The sequence below is a fragment of the Meriones unguiculatus genome, chromosome 4 (assembly GCF_030254825.1).
Source record: "Meriones unguiculatus strain TT.TT164.6M chromosome 4, Bangor_MerUng_6.1, whole genome shotgun sequence".
NCBI lineage: Eukaryota > Metazoa > Chordata > Mammalia > Rodentia > Muridae > Meriones > Meriones unguiculatus.
The window spans coordinates 61,099,442-61,121,424 of record NC_083352.1 but is presented as its reverse complement, the minus strand read 5'-3'; the positions used below and the strand labels follow the sequence as shown (position 1 = coordinate 61,121,424).

General features: G+C 39.3%; 1 protein-coding gene across 5 annotated transcripts in view; it reads left to right on the top strand.

The window, feature by feature from the left end:
* The window catches only part of Psd3 (pleckstrin and Sec7 domain containing 3), a 475,055-nt gene that overhangs the window by 121,031 nt on the left and 332,041 nt on the right, over nt 1-21,983 (top strand). For 3 of the 5 annotated variants that reach the window (XM_060381868.1, XM_060381870.1, XM_060381873.1), the window contains exons 2-3: nt 1,443-1,545; nt 9,489-9,542. In XM_060381868.1, the coding sequence (XP_060237851.1) occupies nt 1,443-1,545; nt 9,489-9,542 (157 nt within the window). The remainder of the gene's footprint in view (nt 1-1,442; nt 1,546-9,488; nt 9,543-21,983) is intronic. The other 2 variants (XM_060381869.1, XM_060381871.1) reach the window with 1 other exon arrangement.

Below are 21,983 nucleotides of genomic sequence, written 5' to 3'. Positions count from 1 at the left end.
TCTACCCTGTAGAGTGTCAAAGCAGATGCTGAGACTCAAACTTTGGGCAGAGTTCAGGGAATCTTATGAAAGAAGGGGGAGATAGAAAGACCTGGAGGGCACAGGAGCTCCACAAGGAGAGCAACAGAACCAAAATTCTGGACATGGGTGTTTTCTGAGACTGATACTGCAACCATGGAACATTCATGGAGATAACCTAGAACCCCTGCACAGATGTAGCCCATGGCAGGCAGCTCAGTGTCTAAATGGGTTCCCTAGTAATGTGAACAGGACTGTCTCTGACATAAGCTGATTGGTCTGCTCTTTGATTATTTCGCCCTCAGGGGGGTTCAGCCTTACCAGGCCGCAGAGGAAGACAATGCAGCCAGTTCTGATGAGACCTGATAGGCTAGGATCAGATGGAAGGGGAGGAGGACCTCTCCTATCAGTGGACTGGGGGAGGGGCATGGTTGGAGAAGAGGGATGTAGGGTGGGATTTGGAGGGGAAGAGGGAGGGAACTACAGGTGGGCTACAAAGGGAATAAACTAATTAATAAAAATAATAAAAAATCATTAAAAAAAACCCCAAGGAAATCATGAAATTTGCAGGCAAATGGATAGAAAAGATCATCTTGAATGAGGTAACCCAGAAGCAGAAAAACACACATTGTATATACTTTTTAAAATTTATTTATTCATTTTATTAATTACAGTTTATTCACTTTGTATCCCAGCTGTCGCCCTCTCCCTCATCCCCTCCCAATTCCACCTTCCCTCCCTCTTCTTCTCTTATGCCCCTCCCCTAGTCCAATGTTAGGGGAGGTCCTCCTCCCCTTCCATCTGACCATAGTCTATCAGGTCTCATCAGGACTGGCTTCTTTGTCTTCCTCTGTGGCCTGGCAGGGCTGCTCCCCCCTCAGGTAGAGGTGATCCAAGAGCCAGCCACCGAGTTCATGTCAAAGATGGTCCCTGGTCCTATTATTGGGGAACCCTCTTGGAGACTGAGCTGCCTTGGGGTACTTCTGTGCAGGGGTTCCAGGTTATTGTTTGGTCCTTGTTTGGATATCAGTCTCAGGAAAGACCCCTGCATCCAGTTGGACTCAGGCGTAATGCTTACACAAAGAGCACTTTACTAACTGAGCTCTCCCCAGCCGTGTAAACTTTTTAGGATGCTTTATCATAACCCAACTCCTCAGTCATGGCAGGCTCATTGTATATTCCTTTTCTTCCCTTGTAGATATCACATGTATATTCTTTTTTGGCTGGGGCTCACTGCTGAAATCATGTGTCCTGATTGTATTGTCATGATATTTTTTTGTTTGTTTCATTTTGAGTGATTATATAATAGCTTATGAAGCATATGCGTCATGATGGTTTAATCATTTCCCTCTTGGGTGATTATTTTGTTATTGTTTGTTATGCTGTCTTTGTGATGATGTCTTTGTCTGGTTCTCATTTTTCAGGCATTTGTTTGGGTTAACAGTGCATCAGCACATTCCCAGAACGTGGCCAAGGCAAAGTACGAATTTCTGTTCGGGAAGTCAGAAGAGAAAACTCCAGATACTAGTAAGTGTTCTCTTCATTGTCTTCCAGGCGAAAGGTGTGTGCTCCGATTGATTTCCGAGTTCTGTACTCACGTGCATCACTTGCTGGGTACGCTTGTGAGGCCTGTGTGTTCCCGCTGTTCTCCATAGCAATCTTTGCAAGGCTAGAATTACTCTCAATATTTTCAAGTCGTGTTCTTCAAAGAATTTTCAGCTTCTGGTATTTTCAAGAATTAACAAATTTTCCTTAAGATTTTATTTTCTACACTTACCCCTTTTCTGCATACCTGCACTTTATTTTTGTCTCCCATAACATATGTTATGGAGAGTCAGTTTCGCAAATTTTTCAGACAATGTGATCTTCAGAGAGCTTTCATTTGAAAAACTGTTGGCCCAATCTAGCTGTCACATTCTAGAATTAGAAGCAATACTCTTCAAAACAGCTTAAAACTAATAGTACTAATATCAGTACTTATCAGTCATTACTGTACTTTGGATATGGTACCTTATTTGATATTCAGGGAAATCCTATAAATTGCTACTATTATCCCCATTCTCAAGAGGTGGAATCTGAAATAATTTCTTTTTAATTAGTTACTTACCACAGGCCTAGTACTTTAATCCATATTGCCTGACCTCAAAGCCTGAATTTTCAATCCATGGCAGCAATGCATTTCACTTTCCCAAAAGAGTGTGTGAAATAAACAGTCTCATAGAGTTTCAAAACACTTTTTTGTGTCTATGGAAGAGTCGTGATGAAGATGATGAAGAGTATGTGCCAGTATTTGGAAGGCAGAAAGGGCGGAGAGCTTGTGCTTTGCAGTTAGAATTCCTGAGTTTGAATCCCGGTCTTGTAACTCACAACATTTGTGGCAGTGTGTAAATTACCCAGCTTCAATTTTCTAATCTGTAAAAAGGGATCTCAGTTATTTTGTGATATAGAAAGATCTCAGAACAATGTGGTACATAGCAAGTGCTTCTGGTTTTATTTGTTGTATTGTTGAGGATGATAGGATGTCATCATGTCTGTACCCCTGACCTTCAACAGTAACATTTGGAATCATAGCCATTGTTACCTGTATTGTTATCTAAACCTAGGTATCTGTTTTATGTGTTTAAGGAATTTGACCTAATGTGTGTTTGGTTGAAAACAAAACAAGTAATTTTGTATTTCAGATGGCATGTGAGTTGAGGTTATATAAGAACATTTTAAGATTTCCAAGAAGTCAATGCATACATATTCATTTAATTCTTTTAAAGTGAATATTCATATTTCAACATTTAGAAATGTTTATAGTACAAAGTGGTGAAATGACTTAATAACACCATTTTTGTTATATTTCTGAACTTATAATCACCTTAAGACAGTTTGAAAATCCTTGGCTGCTTTTAACTTCGAGTGCCACCTTGTGGTGTTCTGCTTTTTTCACTTTTTTACTCTGATGAAGCATTATTTTTTACTTAATTGTATAAACAATGAACAATATTCTTTCTGTCAATAGTGGGTAGAGCTATTGGCAAGAGTGTGCATTTGTTGGGCCTGTTACATATAGGTGTGTGAAATATTTAAAAAGCAACTAAGTTAAACCTTTTGTAGCACCTAGCCATTTTATTTCTTGATATTTATCCAAGAAAATTTCAAGTTTATCCCCACTTTTATAGGAATGTTTATAAACTGCCCTTTTGTTTTGCTCTCTAGGAAACCAAGCATAATAGATTTTATGCTTTTTAAAAGTAAAAACAGATTACTTAAATTAGGAAATGAATACATAAGCGGTAGGTAGATTCTGTATGGTACTTTTCAAAACTTGTCATTTCTTTAACCGTAATTGGCTTTGATTTAGTAGATAGTATATGCTGGAGTCTCTTCTATAGTCCTTTGAGATTTGACCTTGAAACCTACAAAACAAAGCACTTGAAAAGAAAGACCCACACATAAGTCTTTGGGCCAGAGGCATGCTTTTTTTCTCCCCCTTTCTTCCTTTTTTTCAAATCATTATTGTTAAGTCATCTGAGAACATGAATGAAACTTCAGGCCCAAACTGTAGGACCAAAGAATAAATGGAAAGGGGAAGAGAAAGCTGTAATTTTACAGTCTTACAGCTATATTTGTTCAAGGCTAATGTTTTATAAGTCTTTTCACGTCATTATATAATAATAAAGTATAGTGCTATAAATATCCTTTTATAAATGCATAAAGAAATAATCTAATTTTAGAAACATATTTTTCATTATGTTGATAAAAAGATCTTCCTGCTAAGCCTTGTTAAAGGATTAAATGATATTTTTAATGTTCTTCGTCTATCACCTTGTCCCTCCTGTTGTCAACATCTAATATTTCTGGTAATTTTACCCACACTTGTAATTCTCTTAAGGTTATAGAGTTGAGTTAATGGTATGGAGTGTCCAAACTTAAAAGAAATATATAGTGGTTTCTGTTAAAATAATCCATTCTAAAGAATGGAGTGTATTCAGGGACTTCCTGCAGCATGGTGCATTGGTCTGATACAGAAAAGTAGAAAACTGCAGACCCTGAGCAGATAGAAGAGCTTGGAAAAAAAAAAAAAAAGAAAAACAAAATGGAAATTCTCTATGCCAGACAGAGAGGAATCAAACTCTCAGAGGAAAGCATGGGGCCATCCATCAGTGGGCCCAGGAAAGGATTTTATTTGCTTTGATGAGACACTTCATGTGCCCAACAGTTTCAAAACAAGAAGTTTTGGCAAAACTGGATATTGTTCATGGAATTTTGTGACTAGAAAAGTTGTGGGAAACTGTGAGAGTATGGGGCTGTGGCTTGACATACCAGTTTTCCTAGCGTTCTGAACGTGGGGAAAATTTATTTCTTGTGGAACTGGAGCCCAAAGTTGGGATAGGACAGCAGCGATGGTCTGTGCAGTGTATAGAAAGTAACATAAAACTGGTTTTAGAATGGAGAAACATCACAAACTGTTGCCGAATTCAGTGCAAAATTGCCCTGTGGACCACTTTTGCAGTTAAGGACATGTAAAGCTCTACATTAACAACTGAGTATTCTGTAAAATGACAAGCTCACAATTGGTATCATCTACACAAAGCAAGGAACTTCCATGAGAAGGGAGTCAACATTAACAACACACATATCAGGACCCAAAGAGCAAGCGCAATGGGGTGTTCTGAAACTACCAAATAGTCTTTTAGAAAGATAAAATGGGGCAAACCATTAAAGTAAAGCAGGGCATATGAGGGCACATGCCTAGGAAGCAGTCTGGGTCCCTGCTGTGAATCTGAAAACTAGAGAGTGAAGTGAAACAAACAAACAAAAAAAAAAAGGGTATTAGGTGCAAATGTATTTGGTTTGTAGTTCAGTTGTTGAGTTGACACATTTGACAGGAGAGGCTCTGTGAAGGGTTGTCTTGGTTGAGTTGGCCTGTGGGCACACAGAAAGACTCATCCTGAATGTCGGCATTCTAGGGTTGGGCTTTCAGCTGTATAAATGCAAAAAGGGAATTGAGCAGGAAGCATGCATGCATTAATTTCTTTGCCTCTCCTTTGTGGATGTAACCAGCTGCTTCAAGTGCCTGCCTTGGCTCTCCTGCAATAATGGACTATAACCTGGGATGAATTGAAAGACAAATACCCATTTCCTCCCCCAACACACACACTTAGGACTTTTTGTCAGTGTATTTTTATCACAGCTACATCATTGAAACTGAGACAGGTTTGGTTTGGTTTCTGACCTCCCATTGTTGCTACCTGCCAGGTGCTACCATAGGAAAGTGAACCAGAGAGAATGAAAACTACCATAGGAAAGTGAACTGGAGAGAATGAAAAAGAAAATCCTCAATCCCAAGCGAAGTTTTCTCACTTTGGTAGTCTCCCTCTCCTATCACTTATGTTCTCTCGTTCCGCATCTGAATGTGTACCCATTTGTTCCGTGTTCAGTGACTAGGTGAACGTTCTGCACCATGCATTGTCCAGGCCTTAGTGATACTTGTATTATTTTCTGTCTTTATTTATTTTTTGACCAGATTTTTTTTTTGTGGGGGTTGGCAGGAAGCAGACTTTTATTTTACATCCCAGGATTGCTTCTAACTTACTATCCTCCTGCTTCGTCCTCCCTAGTGTTGGGATTCTAGGCATGTTCCACCACATGTAAGAGGGTAGTTTTAGAGCTTAACTAAATGAAAAGACCATTTATCAAATTGCCTAGTAGAAAGATTGCTCTAGTTTATATTCTTAAGAGGGAAAATGGGCTTATTTACCTTTAGTCTATAAGATGTAGACATTTATTTTTTATTTAATATATGTTATCTTAAGTATGATGTGAATTTTAGGCTTTTATTTCTAAAACAGTATGTATGTATGTCTAAGGAATGGAATCTTGACCAAATTATATGGGGCAAAAATCAGGAGGGTCAGCTCTTCTCCTCCCCATCTCTTAGGGCTTCACTGCTCACATAAAGGTCTTTAGCCCTTTCCTCAGACATGCTGTGAGCCCTTTCTCTTCACCTTTAGCCAGTGTTCCATATTCCTGACACTGAGTTTGGACCATTACCACTTCATTTTGTTTTTCTTCCTGTACTTAAGTGTGCTATTATAAACATTGCTCCAGTTGCCTCATAGTTACTACTTATTATTTCTCTAATGTAAAATGAAAAACTTATCTTTCTAAAGTAGATGCGTATGATGAGTGTGTGTATGTGTTCCTTTGCTGGCATTTTAAGTATTAATGTGTATAACCTCACTTCTCATGGTGAATGAGCAGTTGCCTCATGACATTGTCATGGAGAGACATGCATGGTCTCTGCTTCTTCTCCAGCTTTCCTTCTCATCAGAAGCTTCTGGAATCTGTCTTTACTCTTACCAGACTTGTGGTATTTATATTCTGTATTTTAACAATAGCAGAGGCTCTTGTCCCTTTAGCACAGACTGATTCTAAACATTTGAACATAGCTCTTGCACTTAAAAATAGTCAAATCCAAAGAGTGTATGTAGTGGCACCTGAAACGGCAGAGAAATAGAGCCTGTGTTTGCAGCTTCTGCTGGCCACGGAAGGTGGAACGCACAGGCCCTGCCAGAAAGCTAGGGAGTGGAACAGCATTTTGTTAGATACGCTGACTGACTGTTAGTTTTTAAAAATATCATTACTACGTTATTTGTAGTAGGAATCTATTTTCCTCTAGGATGTATGCTTCTCATTCTACCTTTCTAGTCATTTAATTTGTGCTAACATTTTTTCTAGGCCATTACACAACTATTGTCTATAGACTTACACGTAATCCTGATTAAGTACTGTTCAGATCTCCTGCTTCATTCTTGAGGGGTGTGTGTGTGCCTCTTCTGTGCTTCTTAGTTTTTTATTCCTATTTTAAAATATTATCCCTATTTTTCCTGTTTTAAAATATCACCTGACATCTTTCCTAAAACTTTTCTATTTGGATAATTGTATTCACGATTTCTATCAATTTCTGTTAATCTTCATTGCAGTCTGTTCTTTCATAGATACATCAGTTTGAATTTCTAAATAATTTACAAGAACTTTTTCCAGAGTCAATACTATTTCATTAAAATTTGGGACTTCTTTTGGAAGGCACTCCTTTTTCTTAGATATTGTTACAGTTTGTTTTACAGTGATATGTACAAATAGGTATAGGTGAGATTTTCCTAAATGTGTCATATGTCCTTTCTGCAGAGTGTGGCTGGGGTGAATCTGTGTGAAGAAGGGAGGAACATGTAAACCAGCACAGGAGTAGGCTTCAGACACACGCGTGTGGACTGCCCTCTGCAGGCAAACCTCTGGGCAGCAGAGCAGGGCCGGAGCGGGGCCCTCGGGGTCACTGATGGGTAGATTACCTTTCAGTCATTCACTGAAGGCACCCCTCCGTGTCCGATGGAGAGAACTGCCCATGTGGGCTGTTTAGCTTCCCTGCATTTCTTCCTTTAGGATGAGTGAGCCTGCTGTGAGTTCTTTTGTATCTCATCAGTGATTGTAACGAGATACGAAAGTCTCTGCTACTGAATATGTGTTGCTATTTTAATTCACCCCAGGGAAAAGGAAGCACACTTTTGTACCTCTTTGCCAAAGTGATCCAGAAGACACAATAATTATTTTTGTAGAAAAGGTAGGGTTGCCTTATTTTATTGAAATAATAACATATATATGTCATCTATTTAAAATATAAAATCCATTGTTAGCCTGTTCATTGAATTGTATGACCATAGCTGTGGGCAATGTTTTGTCTTCTCAAAAATCAATGACTACTGTGCCAGTAGCAATTCTCCAGACAAATGCACACTTACTTCCTGCCTCCTCTCATAGGCTGATCTATTCTAGAGTCCCTCGTGACTGGCTTTGTTCTCTAGGGGATTTCTATCCCGTTAATGATGTTAGATATCTTTTAATGTACTATTAAAAGATATTTGCTGTCTTTGGAGAAAGTTCATTCAGACCTGTTTCTGTTTTTAATATGGTTTATTAGTCTTTCAATATTGAGTTGTAAGAGCTCTTTATATATTCTGTATACAGTTCCCATGTTAGATACGTGATTTGAAGATTGTTCTCTTCTTGTATCCTTTTCTGGATAGTATCATTTGTGGTGTGAAAAATTTTAACCCTAACATAATAAAGTCAAGTTTTATCTATTTCTTACTTATTCCTTTGGTGTAATATCTATTTGTCTACACCAGTGTTTTATGCCAGTGTTTTCTTTGAAGCTTTGTAGTTCTCTTATTTGTATGTCTGTGATCCACTTTGAATGTTTTTAAAGAGATGTTTTATGGTGTTGTTGTTGTGGTGGTGTGTGCATGTGTGTGCGTGTGTGTATGTGTGTAGATCACAGGACAACATTCAGTGAAGTAGACATTCTCCTACCTTGTATCTCAGAGATAAAATGCAGGTCATCAGGCTGATAGCAAGTGTCTTAACATACTGAAGTATCCTGTCAGCCCAGTTTTGAAGAATTATGTTTTAGTTTGTGGTATAAAGATGTGCAGCTAGGTAATCTTGATAATAGAGAGCACATGTTAGTATGTTAATGATTGGGTGAACACTACTCTATATACAGAAAACAAAAAGTAAAACAGAAAGATTTAAAGCAAGAACACCAAGCAAGCAAACAAAAAATAGTGTTGTAGCACTATAGGGCAAAGATTAGTCTATATTCTAGTCTTTGCATGTAGCTGTAGGATCTAGAGAAGCTAAGAGTCATTACTTTAAGAAAAACATGATTTGGCATAGAAACCACAGACATACAAAGGAATGAATGATAAATCCACTAATTATAAGGTTTTATGTTGACTTATTTTCTTGTCTCCACCACAGATTTAAATCAGTTTATAATTTCATGGTGAGTCTTTTAGAAAGTCTTTTTGGAACATTACATTTAGCTTGATATTTAGTCAGACTCCTTTGCGTTCATTTAAAGAGCAGAAAAATGACTTTATAATATGGTAAACAGTTATATGTTAAATGTGCTCAGTATTACTTTGCCCGTACTAAATGGACAGGTAGTCTCCATTATTGTATCTGGATCAGAGATTCAGTTTGATAGGCAATGCTTTCATCTGGTTTTGGTTTGGTCAGCTGAGCTGGAGAGTGATTGCAAACTGTCTGTTTGGGTGGGGTCACGGGTCTAATGGGCCCACCTCACCCAACACTGCCCCACATCTGCAGAATGAGCTATTCACCAGTAGCTTCAGCTGTCTGGTTGGAACTACTGGGTGCTTCTTAGACAGAGATAACCATGGAGTGTTGCAAAAATAATCTGGAGGACATGTTAAAATCTTACATTTTGTTCCCACTTTCCAGTGTAATATTTATGCCAGGTTTTAGACTGATGTTCACTATTGTATTGCTTTCTTATGTCACTTGTGTAGTGCTATGGATGGAGAGCCTAGTACATGCTAGGTAAGCATGCTAATGATTCAACTATATACCTAGTCCTGATTTTTTTTCCTTCCCCCCTTTCTTTTCTTCTTTGGTAGGGTCTCACCACAGTCCAGGCGATGTTTGTACTCACAAAACTCCTGTTTCAAGCAGTAAGTGCTAAGGTCACAGTGTGGAACAACAGCACAACTCACACGGAGCTCTGCTTTTCCTCCCTTACCACCACTGCCTTCCCTTGCAATCCCCTTTGCTCTCTTCCCCTTATTGCCCTGTATTGAAAAGCCAAGGAACCAAGAATGATGACATAGGTTTGTGGTCTGGCTACTCAGGAGACTGAGGCAAAAACAATCATTTGATCCCAATAATTCATATCAGTTTGAGAAACATAATGTGAACACACACACACACACACACACACAAACACACACACACCTTGATAAGCAGTATTTAAATTTTTCTTGATTGTCGAGTCAGATCAACTTTGAAAGAATATTGGATATCATGTCAGTTAGAACCACGAAATTTTTATTCTCAGAAATTTGTTGCACCAAATATAATTCATATTAAATTTTTCATAAGCTTACTAACTTGAAGTGATTTCCTTGTTTGCCCATGTTTTATGTTGAGGAGATCATTTCTTACTGACTTATACAGCTCTTTAGACGCTATAAGGACGTTGTAGACTATATCTTTGAGATGTAGAATCAGAAGGAAGAATGTTTAAATTGTTGGCGCGTGACACGTTTCTTCATGTACGTCCATACCACATGTGTGTAGTGCCGGTAGAGGCCAGAAGAGGGCTTTGGTTTCTTTGAGATTGGAGTTATACCCTGTTGTGAGGCATCATGTGGTTGCTGGGAACTGAACCTCTGTCCTCTGAAGGAGCTGCCGGTGGTGCTCTTAACCACTGCATCGTCTCTCCAGCCCCGCATGACCTGTATCACAAAGGGTGTTTTAGCAGCATCTCCCTGCATTGTCCCTTGACAAATTCACATTTCCTTTTATTTTTATATATTTTCCCTTTTTTTTTTTTTTTTGCAAATCAGAGATTATATATTACCATCATTCATTTATGTTTTAATTAATCCACATGTGTGAAGAAAAACCTAGTTGTTAAAATTCTGGAAGTTTTATGTAACAGTATTAGTCTGAAACTCCTAGCAACGAGGTTGAGGCTGTGGCACTCAGCTCTGCTGTCACTGGTGCCTGTAAAAAATCAGGTCCCCCGTCAACACTCCTCTGGTGTGGTCTCATCCTATGACTCTTACTGCTAGGCACTTGGCCTTGTGACCCAGCAGTAAAATCTTAGCACTTATACCCATGTTTGTGGTTGTGATTTCAAGGAATTCAGGCTTTGAAATCCAAATAGAATAGATTTTCTTAAATGCAGTGATGCCTGAGTCTTCAAAGGCTCTAGAGAGCATGGCATGCTGTTTTTCTTTCTCTTAAAGAGCTCCCTTTCTCTCAAACTATATAAAAGTTAGGACCACATATGTGGGGATCTGCCCTTGCCAACCATTAATTTGTGGAGGCCATGTCTTCTAGACTTCTATAGTGGGCAGCTGGGAAATACTGGGAATAGTTGTTTCATGTGCTGTGTGACGTCATGTGGAGAACATTCACGTGGTGTGGGAACATTATGTTTCTAATTGTTTGTGCTTAGGATATACTGAATAAACACTTTTGGATTAGGTTTAATATAGGTTTTCTAAGACGCTAACACATCAAGAGCAGCTTAGACTTTGGTTTTGATTTAGGAGATTTACTAAAAGTTGGTCATGATGTTGAACTATAATTCCTCAGGAGGCAAGAGGAAGGCCACGGAGTCATGGTTTAACGCACTGCCTTCATTGCATGGTGATTTTCCCTTTGATAAATTAGTGTCTCACTGACTTGACAGATAACTCATCTAAGTTACCTTTTGGTTTTCCTTTGTTTATATATATATATATATATATATATATATATATATATATATGAGATTATATTGATTATTTTGAATTTTACCTTTAGGCTGTTATACTGTTTATGAATTTTGCTTCAGGATAATAAAGTATTGTTGCAATCCATCTGTTATTTTAAAGGGTTGAAACTTGCAATTCAAGCATCACAGTTCTTAAAAAGGAAACGAGTACAGAATGGCTTGTAGAAGTTTTGAAAATGATCACTGTGGGAAACCTGGGGAATTTTTGCACTTCACAGAACCCCAGAAAGTGATATTCTTTGTATCATGGTACATTAGCAGCAATGGATAAAGGCATCTGCTTCCATTTCTGTAAGCACTGCCGTACCCTAGTCTTGTCTTGTTCCACCTTCAAGCTTGTTATGCTTGTTAAAAATTCATGATCTCCTAAGTTTCTCCAGTGACCCTGATTGTGTGTGCTATTGTAACAAACTCCATAGATGTGCAGATCTAGGTAGTCTTACTGTGAACATGGAGAGGCCCCTTTCTAAGGACATGGGAGGTAATGGTAAGGGATTCTGAGATAAAGCAGAATCATGGTAACACCTGCTTGGTTGGATTTTCTGTATCTATGTGTCCAACCACCGTGTTGGAGAAGGTGTAACACACATCACTAGAAGATCAAGAAGAGATCACCTGGCTCCTTTTACATCAGCTCAGCTCTGAGGACTGTGACCTCAAAAGCTGAGCACATCTGCTGATGAGTTACAGATTCATTGTAGGATTATTTGGAAGTTATCACAAAAGGAGGGTGGCAAAACTCTCTTTAGAGTGGGGAGTTAAGGAAATTGTAGCAACTGGTGAGGTATCAGAGTTATCATCAGTTGCATATTAGCAGGTTAATAAAAGTATTGGGAGGAGGTGGGAGTCCTCTCCAGCTGGCATTGTCATCTGAAGGATCAGTTGTGGGAGCCAGACAAGGGCCCAGTGCACAGTGAACTATCTTCTAGCTTACAGCAATCTACCTGGGCGGGGACACTGAAGCTGGAGTTGCTGATGGTTAGTAAAACTGGAAGCGTGCGGTGTGGCTGCAAGCTCATGCATACTGGACATGATGAACGTTCTTTAGCCCTTTTTAATTGTGATACACTTACAGAAAATGCTGGTGTGTTGAAAAAGATCTTGCACAAATAATCAAGAGAGCTGGGTTTTCTGTAGTGGCAAGTATCAGATCTCCTAAGTGTCCTTCTAGGTAAGTGAAGGGCCTCTTGAGGACATTTTCCCCGTCAGCAAGCAGTGAGTGGTTCCTGTGGTTGCTAAGCTGGAGAGAGATGTATACACGGTTCGGTGGTAGTGATAAAGTATATGATGGTCCTAACTGACTCCTGCTGAAACAAAGGCAGAGCCAGGTTTCAGTCTATGGAAGGCACAAACCAGTTTGGCTGAAAGGAAGGCATCCTAGAGGGGGAGGCTCTGTGGACAGCAGGAGAAGCTGTGGTACTCTGCAGACCACAGATTGAGGCAACAGTTAGTATCGTGAGGACAAAGGACAGAGTCTTGTGGCAGGCGGAGATAGATTGTATATCATGGTAAAACATCAGGTTGCAAATGACAGAATTTCATTTTTTGATGAATCACATTTCATTATGTATGTGTATATCTCATTTCACCCCCCTCCATCTAATCCTCCAGAAATAGGTATTTTGAATAACAATACAAAAACCCCTTAGGTGTTCAGATATTCTTTGCTTAACTGGCTGTGTTTTGGTTGTATAGTTTAAAAAAGGATTGATGGATCACATCAATCATTCTATTTCTATGCTTGTAGGAGTCTCCATTCTGCTCTTTATAATGTCTTTACTTACTTATATTTCTAGCCACATCTTACAGAGGACCTTTCCTTTCTGTATCCTCTCCATCACATCTTTGTCCTTTTGGTAATAGTCTTTCTAGGTATGTGGTGATATTTCCTAGTGGCTTAACCCCTGCCCACGTCCCTCCCTCAATTATTGGTGTCTTAGTTACTTTACTATTGCTGTGAAAAGATACAATGACCAAGGCAGCATATAGAAGGAAGAGATTATTGCTTGCAGTTTCAGAGGGAAGCGTACATAACCGTTGCTTGGCAGTGGCAGACAGGGGTGTGGCTGCAGCTATAGCAGTAACCCTCCTAAGCCTTCCCAAACAGGTCCGCCAACTGTGGAGCAAGTATTCACACATGAGCTTTAGAGGGCCATTCTCATTCAAACCACAGGTAGTGATGCTGAACATAGTTTCATGTATTTGTTGGCCATGTTTGTTTTCTGTTAAGCTTTTGAGACCTGTCTATTCATATTCTCTGTCCACTTAAAAAAAAGCCATTATTGGTTTTCTTGGTATCGTATGTTTGTTTTGCATATATTTTTCTCCCATTCTGTAGGTTTTCTCTTTATTCTGGTTGACCAATTTCTTTGCTACACAGTAGTTAAACTTGCTGTGCAGAAGTTTTTCAGATTTGTGTGGTCCTGTATTTTTTTGAAGTAATTTTTTTTGAGAATTTTGTATGACTGCTATATTTAATTTTTATACTTTCCTCCCCCTCTTTCAGCTCCTTCTTTGTTCCCCAATTCCATTTCAGTTTTCTGATTTCTTTTAATTATGTTGTTACATATATATGGATGTATAACTACAACCTTCTGAATCCTTTTGTTTTTTCCTTTCCCAGTGTTTCTGTGCATGTGTAGGGCTGATTACTTTGGATTGGATTATCAGGGGCTTGTCTCTGAAGAATGCCTCTCCTTTGCTCATTTCTTAGCAGCTATTTTCCCCCTGTACTTGTAGTGTCTCATAAAAAAAAAAAAATTAGAATTAAAAAAGCCTATTCTCAGTGCCTTTTCTAGGATTTTTATAGTTTTGGTTAAATATTTAAGATGTTAATCTACTTGAGTTGTGCCAAAATATTTTTAATGATAATAGGCTGTTAAATTAGTTATGAGATATTTGTTGCCTCCTTTAAGGACTAGGACTATAATGTAGACCATCCTGGCCACTGACAACTTGGCAGCACACTTGGGACCTTTGTCACTATGGCAGGACGATAAGAGTCTCTTTACTGTAAACTTGGAGTGTTGTTTGTTTGCTTGCTTCTTTTCCAGAGTCTCACTATGTACCCTGGCTAACCTGAAACTGGCTGGCCTGGAACTCACAGAGATCCTGGCTCTGCTTTCCAAGTGCTTGGATTCAAGGCATGCACCAACACCCCTGGCTCCTTACAGGGATTTTATTCGGTGAAGCATGATCTTTAAAGTAGGGGCCATCATAAAATGGCTTGAAATTTGATGGGGCAGAGGGGTCCTAGCTGTCAACTGATCACTATGTCTTTTGAACTTCCATAGCAGACTGCAAGTGAGGATGGCACCTGTGGTGGGGACTGGAGCAATCCTAGGAAGAATGTAAAAGCTGTTTGAGGAGTCTTCTGTTCCTTCTGGGATCATCTTTTATCTAAAGGCATGATAAATCAACCTACAGGCCCAAGTGCTTGGTGAGGTTGTGATGACATTGTAATCTGATTAAAGATATTTAGTAGAAAAAATTTAGATTTTTCCTTCAAATATGAGAATTCTTTTTCCTAAAAGCTTAGACATTTTTAGAAGTGGTTTTATTTTTGTTCACTCTGATACTCTTAATAGTTAGACAACACTGCCCCCTGGTGGGCAATTTCTGTGATGCTTTTTAGTAGCACTTCCCCAGTTGTCAGCTACTATTTCATTTTCCTGCTGGCAGCTTTCTCCCACATTTGTTCTGAGATCAGTGAGAGGGAGGAAAGAGAGGGTGTGTGTCTGCCTTCTGTTTAAGTCAATTTGGAGGCATAGTAAAACTGTAGTTATACCTTAGTCTCCTTAGGGCATTATGAAATAAAGACTTAGAATTTTCATATTTTAAACATATTCATATTTAAAAGATAAGAAACATCAATTATATATATATATATATATATATATATATATATATATATATATAAATGTAATTTGGGATTTAACCTGCTTTCTCTCCTCCAGTTAACTACTGTTCCTTGTGTTTATATCCATATTTGTATATATTTGTATCTATAAATCTTTATATTTATCTGTGACATACATCTTTATAATTCTAAATATCCGTTATATTTATCCCTGCATAGCTATAAGCTACATATCTATACATTTATCTCTGACATATATCTTTACAATTCTAAATCTCTGTACATTTACCTCTACCTATCTATAACCTACATGTCTGTACATTAATCTCTTAATACATTTTTAAATTCTAAATATGTATAACATTTACCTCTACATATTATTTAATTCTACATGCAAATACATTTATCTCTGACATGCATCTTTATAATTCTAAATATCTATACATTTATCTCTACCTATCTATGATCTACATGTCTGCAGGTTAATCTCTAACATACATCTTTATAATTCTAAGTATCTATATATTTATCGCTACATATCTATAATTCTACATGTCTATACATTTATCTTTGACGTACATCTTTATCATTCTAAAGATATAAAATGCTATCCGGAAATCTGGGAAGCAAAGGTCAAGCTTCCGTCTTCTGCCCTGTTACATTAAAAAGTGCATAGCTTTAGCGTTCCTATAAGGGACAGGATCTTTCTCAAGGCTCTTCAGCACTGAGAAGGCTCTGATATGGTTCTCCCTCTTTTGTAGATAAGGTCACTCAGAGTTCCCCTGGCTCAGTCACTGCCTCCGGCCACATAGCAGCTAGGTCATGTTGCTGGCATGCTCTCTCAAATGTGAGTTCAGGGGCTGTGTTTTCTCGCCAAGTCCTGCAGCCTTACTGACAAGCACCACTTAAAACCGTTCTTTCTCAAAAATTAATTAATCAGTCAGTCAATCAATTAATTAATTAATTTTACACCCCCAACTCACCTCCTCCTTCCTTTCCTACAGGTCCCGCCCTCCTACCCTCTTTCCTGTTTGTCCCCTCCCCTTCTCCCCACCAACCTGCCTCTGCACATCTGGTCACATCAGGACTAAGCACATCCTTTTACACTGAATCCAGACAAGGCAGCCCAGCTAGGGGGAAGTGATCCAAAAGCAGGCAGCTGAGTCCGTGTCAGAGATAGCCCCTGCTTCACTTGCTGGGTGACTCACATGAAGACCAAACTGCTCATAAGTTACATATGTGTCGGGGGCCTAGGTCCAGTCCATGCATGCTCTCTGGTTGGTATGTCAGTCTCTAAGCCTAGGTTAATTGACTCTATTGGTATTCTTGTAGAGTTCTTGTCCCTTCTTTCCCCAAGTCTTCTATAAGACTCCAGAGCCCTGCCTAATATTTGACTGTGGGTCTCAATATCTGCTTTGATCTGCTGCTGGGTGAGGCCTCTCAGAGGACAGCTATGCTAGGCTCCTGTCTGCAAGCATAGCAGAGTGTCATTAATCGTCAGAGTTGCTCTTTCCCTGGGTCTCAGGTTGGGGCAGTCATTGGTTGGCCATTCCCTCAATCTGTGCTCCATCTTTATCCTGCATTTCTTATAGGTAGGGTACATTTTGGGTCTAGGGTTTTGTGGGTAGGTTGGTTTCCCCTCCTTCCACTGGAAATCCTAGCTGTCTAAGGAAGGTGGCCACTTCATTCTCCATGTTCCACACTGCTAGGAGTCTCAGAGTCACCCTATCCTCTCAAGGGCATATCCTGTAGCAGGTCTCCAGCTTGTCCCAGAGCTGCCCCTGGCCCGCCTTGCTTTCACTTCTCTCTCCCAGCCTTTTCATCCCCCTCCACATCTGATCCCCACCCTTTTTCCCCTTCCCATACCCTTTCACCCATTTTCCACAGTTCATCCATTTCCGATGTCTATTCTGTTTCACTTCTTCTGAGTGGGATTCAGCACTCTCCCTTTTGCTGTCCTTGCGACTTAGCTCTTTGGGTGTGTGGCTTGTAGTATGATTATTCTGTACTGTATGGCTAATAACCACTTATAAGTGAGTACATTCTATGTGTATCTTTTTGGGTCTGTGTTACCTCACTCAGGATATTTTCTAGTTTCATGATTTCCTTGTTTTTAATTGCTGAGTAGTATTCTATTGGGTAAATGTGCCAGTTTCTTTATCCATTCTCCAGTTAAAACAATTCTTTAACTCAAGGTTTTGGTGTTTACCAGAGGGTTGGGGAATGAGAAGAAAATAGAAGTTCCTGCTTCCACCCCCAGTGAACCAAAACTGCCATTTAACTTCTATCTGATTTGTTTACTGAACTTCTGCACTAAGTAACATTTGAAGGAACATTTTTTTCTTTTCATGCCAGGGTAAAACCAAAAACCTTTCTGGATGTTGGCATACAGCCGTATATGTAGCATCTTCTCTTATTTTTCCTTTGGAAGCAAAGCTTGTATGTATAGCCCAACACATCAGATTATTTTGTACAGATCGCTTTCAGTTATTAGCATTCCAGAGCTGAGGACAGAGCCATCAAAAGGGAAATAGAGTCTTAATGGAGCATTCTTTTCTATCTTAAGAGAACAAGATATGTACATTCTTTGTTCCTTACAATTGGAGCACCTATCCCTCACTTTATTGGTAGCTTTCAGGGCTCCAAGTTAGAGCGCCTACATCCCAGCCAGGTGGACATCATACTGTTAGAAGAGGAAAGTGAAAATACGCAAAATGTTGACCTTGATGTTCAAGCTACGATTTCCACTTACAGTACTACTGTCTAATTAAACCTTTCTTGAAAACAAATACAAAATAACACACGATCAAGAATTAGCACCCATTTACCCACTGCTAAATAGGCACAGTCCTTGCTATTGTTATTCCTGTGGTATTTAGAGACTGAAGTACGTAGTGATCATCTATTAAGCTGATAGTATTAATGAGATCAGGGCCAAAAATTTATTGCAGGAGGAGCTTGGCAATACATTATTCATAAATGTTCCCTCGAGATATGATAGAGGTAGCACAATTCCAAACAAAAGAAAACACCTGTTTTTGTTGTTGTTTTTTTTTTTTTTTTTTTTTTTTTTTAAAGACTGAGCCTTGCTGGGTCATTCAGGCTGATCTTGAGTTCACTGTGTAGCTCAAGCTAGCCTTAAACATTCTTTTGCATTCGTTTCCCAAGTTCTGCTATTACATGTGTGTGAAACATGGAAAAATAAGTTTGCAAGGAGTACAAGGGCATGAGGAACCATGAGACGGTGCTTCTTGTTTTGCTTGGAATGACAGATAGCAAATGGAGGACAAAATGAGAATAATAGGCTATTCTTGGGAGCAGGTGAGGGTGAGGGCAGGATTATATACCGGACCGTAGATCGCTGACACAGATAGAGAGGTGAGTGAGTCAAGAAATGATTACCGAAGAACTGAACTACCAAGTCAAATAGACAGTGGGGAGCCAGACTGGACACTCCTGGGGAGCTTACTTGGTCTCCCTCAGTCTTGCTGATTGCTCCTTTCGGAGGCTGCTGCTTTGTCTTATTTTAAGCTTGCCTCTGATACTAAACAAGTTGTCCAGAAAGACACTAATTTAGAGGTTTTTCTCCCACTACTGAGTTGAAGATTACATCTGGCTTTCTGGCTGGTATTTGTCTATCTTTGCATTTTGCATCCAATATTTAGTATCGATTATAGGCCCATTAGTTTACCCAGATCCATCACTTTATTTGTTGTATTCGGTAGGTAGTTTGATTTTTAACCAATTCATGATGGATAATTAAATTTTTGGTGCCTGTATGTATGTATTTATTTTCTGAGACAGGGTTTCTCTGTGTAACCCTGGATGTCCTGCAACTTACCTTGTAGATCAGGTTGGCCTCGAACTCTGAGATCCACCTGCCTCTGCCTCCTGAGTGCTGGAATTAAAGGTGTGTACATCTGGCTTTGTTTATTTGTTTGTTTGTTTGTTTTTTTATTATGGCATCTTGTACCACTCTCTTGTGACAAATTCTATAATTATAAAAATCCTACTTGGCAAAACATTTAAAAAATCTGACTTTCACTTGTGAAAGTTGAATGAAAGGAAACTAAAATTTAATGAACATATCTAGGATATTATTATTAATCACTTTAGTTATGTTTGAGGATATGTTAATGTTGGCATTTACTTTTGGAGATTGTGTGTCAAAGCTTGAATTTGTGTGTGTGTGAGTGTGTGCATGTGTTAATGTGTCAACACCAGTGTACATGTGCCATAGCACATATATGGAGGTCAGAGGACAAGCCTTGGTGTTGGTCCTCGTATTTTAATTTTATAATTGAGAAATTTACAGTTAGCTTCTCGTGTTTTCCCCCTTTCGGCTGGGTTGTTGTTTTAGGATTTGAAACACTGATCCTGGAGGTTTTGCATAAGGGAATGTGTGAGATCCACAGCAAACTTGTGCTGTTGCTTTTTCAGAGGCCATCAAAGTGGTCCTAGGAGCTATGAAGGAAGTAGAAATTCTTAAGACTGGTTACATTCTTCCTCGCCTCTCTACCTCTTTGCTCTTCACTGTAAATTTTCCCCTTTCCACTGATTGTAGTCTCTTTTTTAAAAGAATTTGTATTTATGTTTTATCTGCATGTGTGTCTGTTTGGGCACCATGTATGTGTGGTTCCCTTGGAGAGCAGAAAAGGGTATCAAATCTCCTGGAAATGGAATTACAGATTGCTTTTAGCTGCCATGTGGGTACTGGGATTTGAATCACAGTGTCTGCCAGAGCAGTCAGTACTTAACCGCTGAGCCATCTCTTCAGCTCTTGGTTATGTTTTTGTTTGCCTGTTGTTTTTATAGTAGGGCACAATATAGTTTGTTTGTAATATATTAGACAAAGAAACAAAACAACCTACCACATTTTTTAGCCCAATGAAATTTCTTTAAATGTCTTATATTAAAATGTCACTGAACAAGATAGTAAACATCCTGAAAATGTAAAGGCGGGAATGCAGGCCACATATATTAGGGCTCAGGAAGAGGAGGAGTTTGGTCTGGGGATGAGAAGAGTAGAGTATAATTGGATATAAGGGAACAGTTTGGAGCGAAGATCTGGAAGTGACCATGTTATTCACAGTTGACCAAGGGAGAGGCAGCATCTCCTTTCTTTAAAAGAATGAACTCTTCATCCAGAATAGACTCTTCATCCAGCACTCTTCAGTGCTGGCCATAAGTTACTGAGCCTTTTCCTCTCTGTCTCTACTTCTTTGTCTCTGTCTCTCTGTTTCTGTCTCTTTAATGTAAAAAGCCAGAATGAAAGCAGTAAGAGAGAGTGAGGGGGCTAATAGTCCAGTCACTGACCATCTCTAACAATAAGGTCAAATGGGCTTACAGACATTTATTTGTTTGTTTGTTTATTGCTTTTGAGATATGGTTTTGTTATGTATCCCTTGTTGGCCTGGTACAGGCTAGGCTGGCCTAGAACTCATGGCACTCTTACTCCTGATTTCCAAGTGCTCGGATTATGGGCCTCTGCTTGTATGACTGACAATCGTTTGATCTTTTAAGGAAGAAGTCCTGATCTCCACATTAAAGAATTACAGATTTAACATAAGCGTATTGTAAATCTGTTCCCAATTTCTGTTTAGTTTTGTTTAGGGTAAGAGAGGCACACAGTAGGGCCTTGGTGATAACGCTGCCATCAGAAGCATGAGACTGGAGATGTAATCAGTGGAAAGGTGTGTGCTCACAGCACACAGGCACACACAAAATGACTGATGAAAAATGTAGGAAAACTGGGCACAGTGGAGAGTATCAGTCGTTGGGTTTGTAATTAAGGTCCGAAGATAATTTCTAAGCAGTCTCTGGGTTTTAGAGAAGCGTAAGTGTGTAGATGCATGACACTTTACGAAAATAGCCATAGTCAAGGTGACAAGACTAGAAGCAGGGCGACTTGAAGACTCTGAAGGATGGCAGCACAGTGACAGGAGATGTCATGCTGCATGTGAAATAGGAATTCTTCGTCAGTAGCTAGCTACTTTTTCCTAAAAGGTAATCACTATGGTTTTGACATGTTGAATGTGCGACATGGAACATATGAAAGATAGTGAGGGATGACTCTGCCTCCGGGTCAGGGGCTGCTTTCCAGGTGGAAGGAGGAACAGAGCTAGAGAGTCAGCTACCCCTGCTTGTTCAGGCCCTTTCCAGAACAGAGGAAAGTGGGAATCTGTCAGGCTCCCGCCTCCTGGTGGTGGCAGCAGAAGACAGACTCCAGACTGTAAGAGTGCTGAGAGTGTGTTTAACAGCAGTTACGGCTGGAACGACTGGACCATGTGTGGACCATAAGGCACGTACTCAAAACGGCCTTTTGAGTATGTAGTTTATGTTCCCCCTTCATACAAAATGCAGATCTTTTCCTTCCATTTATCACATGGGACTCAGGTCCCTTCTCAGGGATGTACCTCCTCAGACATCCATATGGTGTAAATTGTCTGGACTATGCAAAAACTGCTTTCAGTTAGGTTTTGCTTCATATGTCTATCCTCACTCTAACTATCTTAAGGTGGCCTTTTTTCCATCATATGATCATATGATATGATTTGGTAAGGCATTATGTCTTGTTTTTTGCAGTCCTTTACAGTCACTGAAAGGCTTTTTTTTTTCTTCTTTGAAGACAAAGTCTTGTTACGTAGCTCAGTGACTTCTCCTAAAGTCACTATGTTGCCCATTCTGTCCTCAAACTCATAATGTTCTCCTCGGCTCTTGAGTTCTGGAATTACACCAGGATTGAAATAA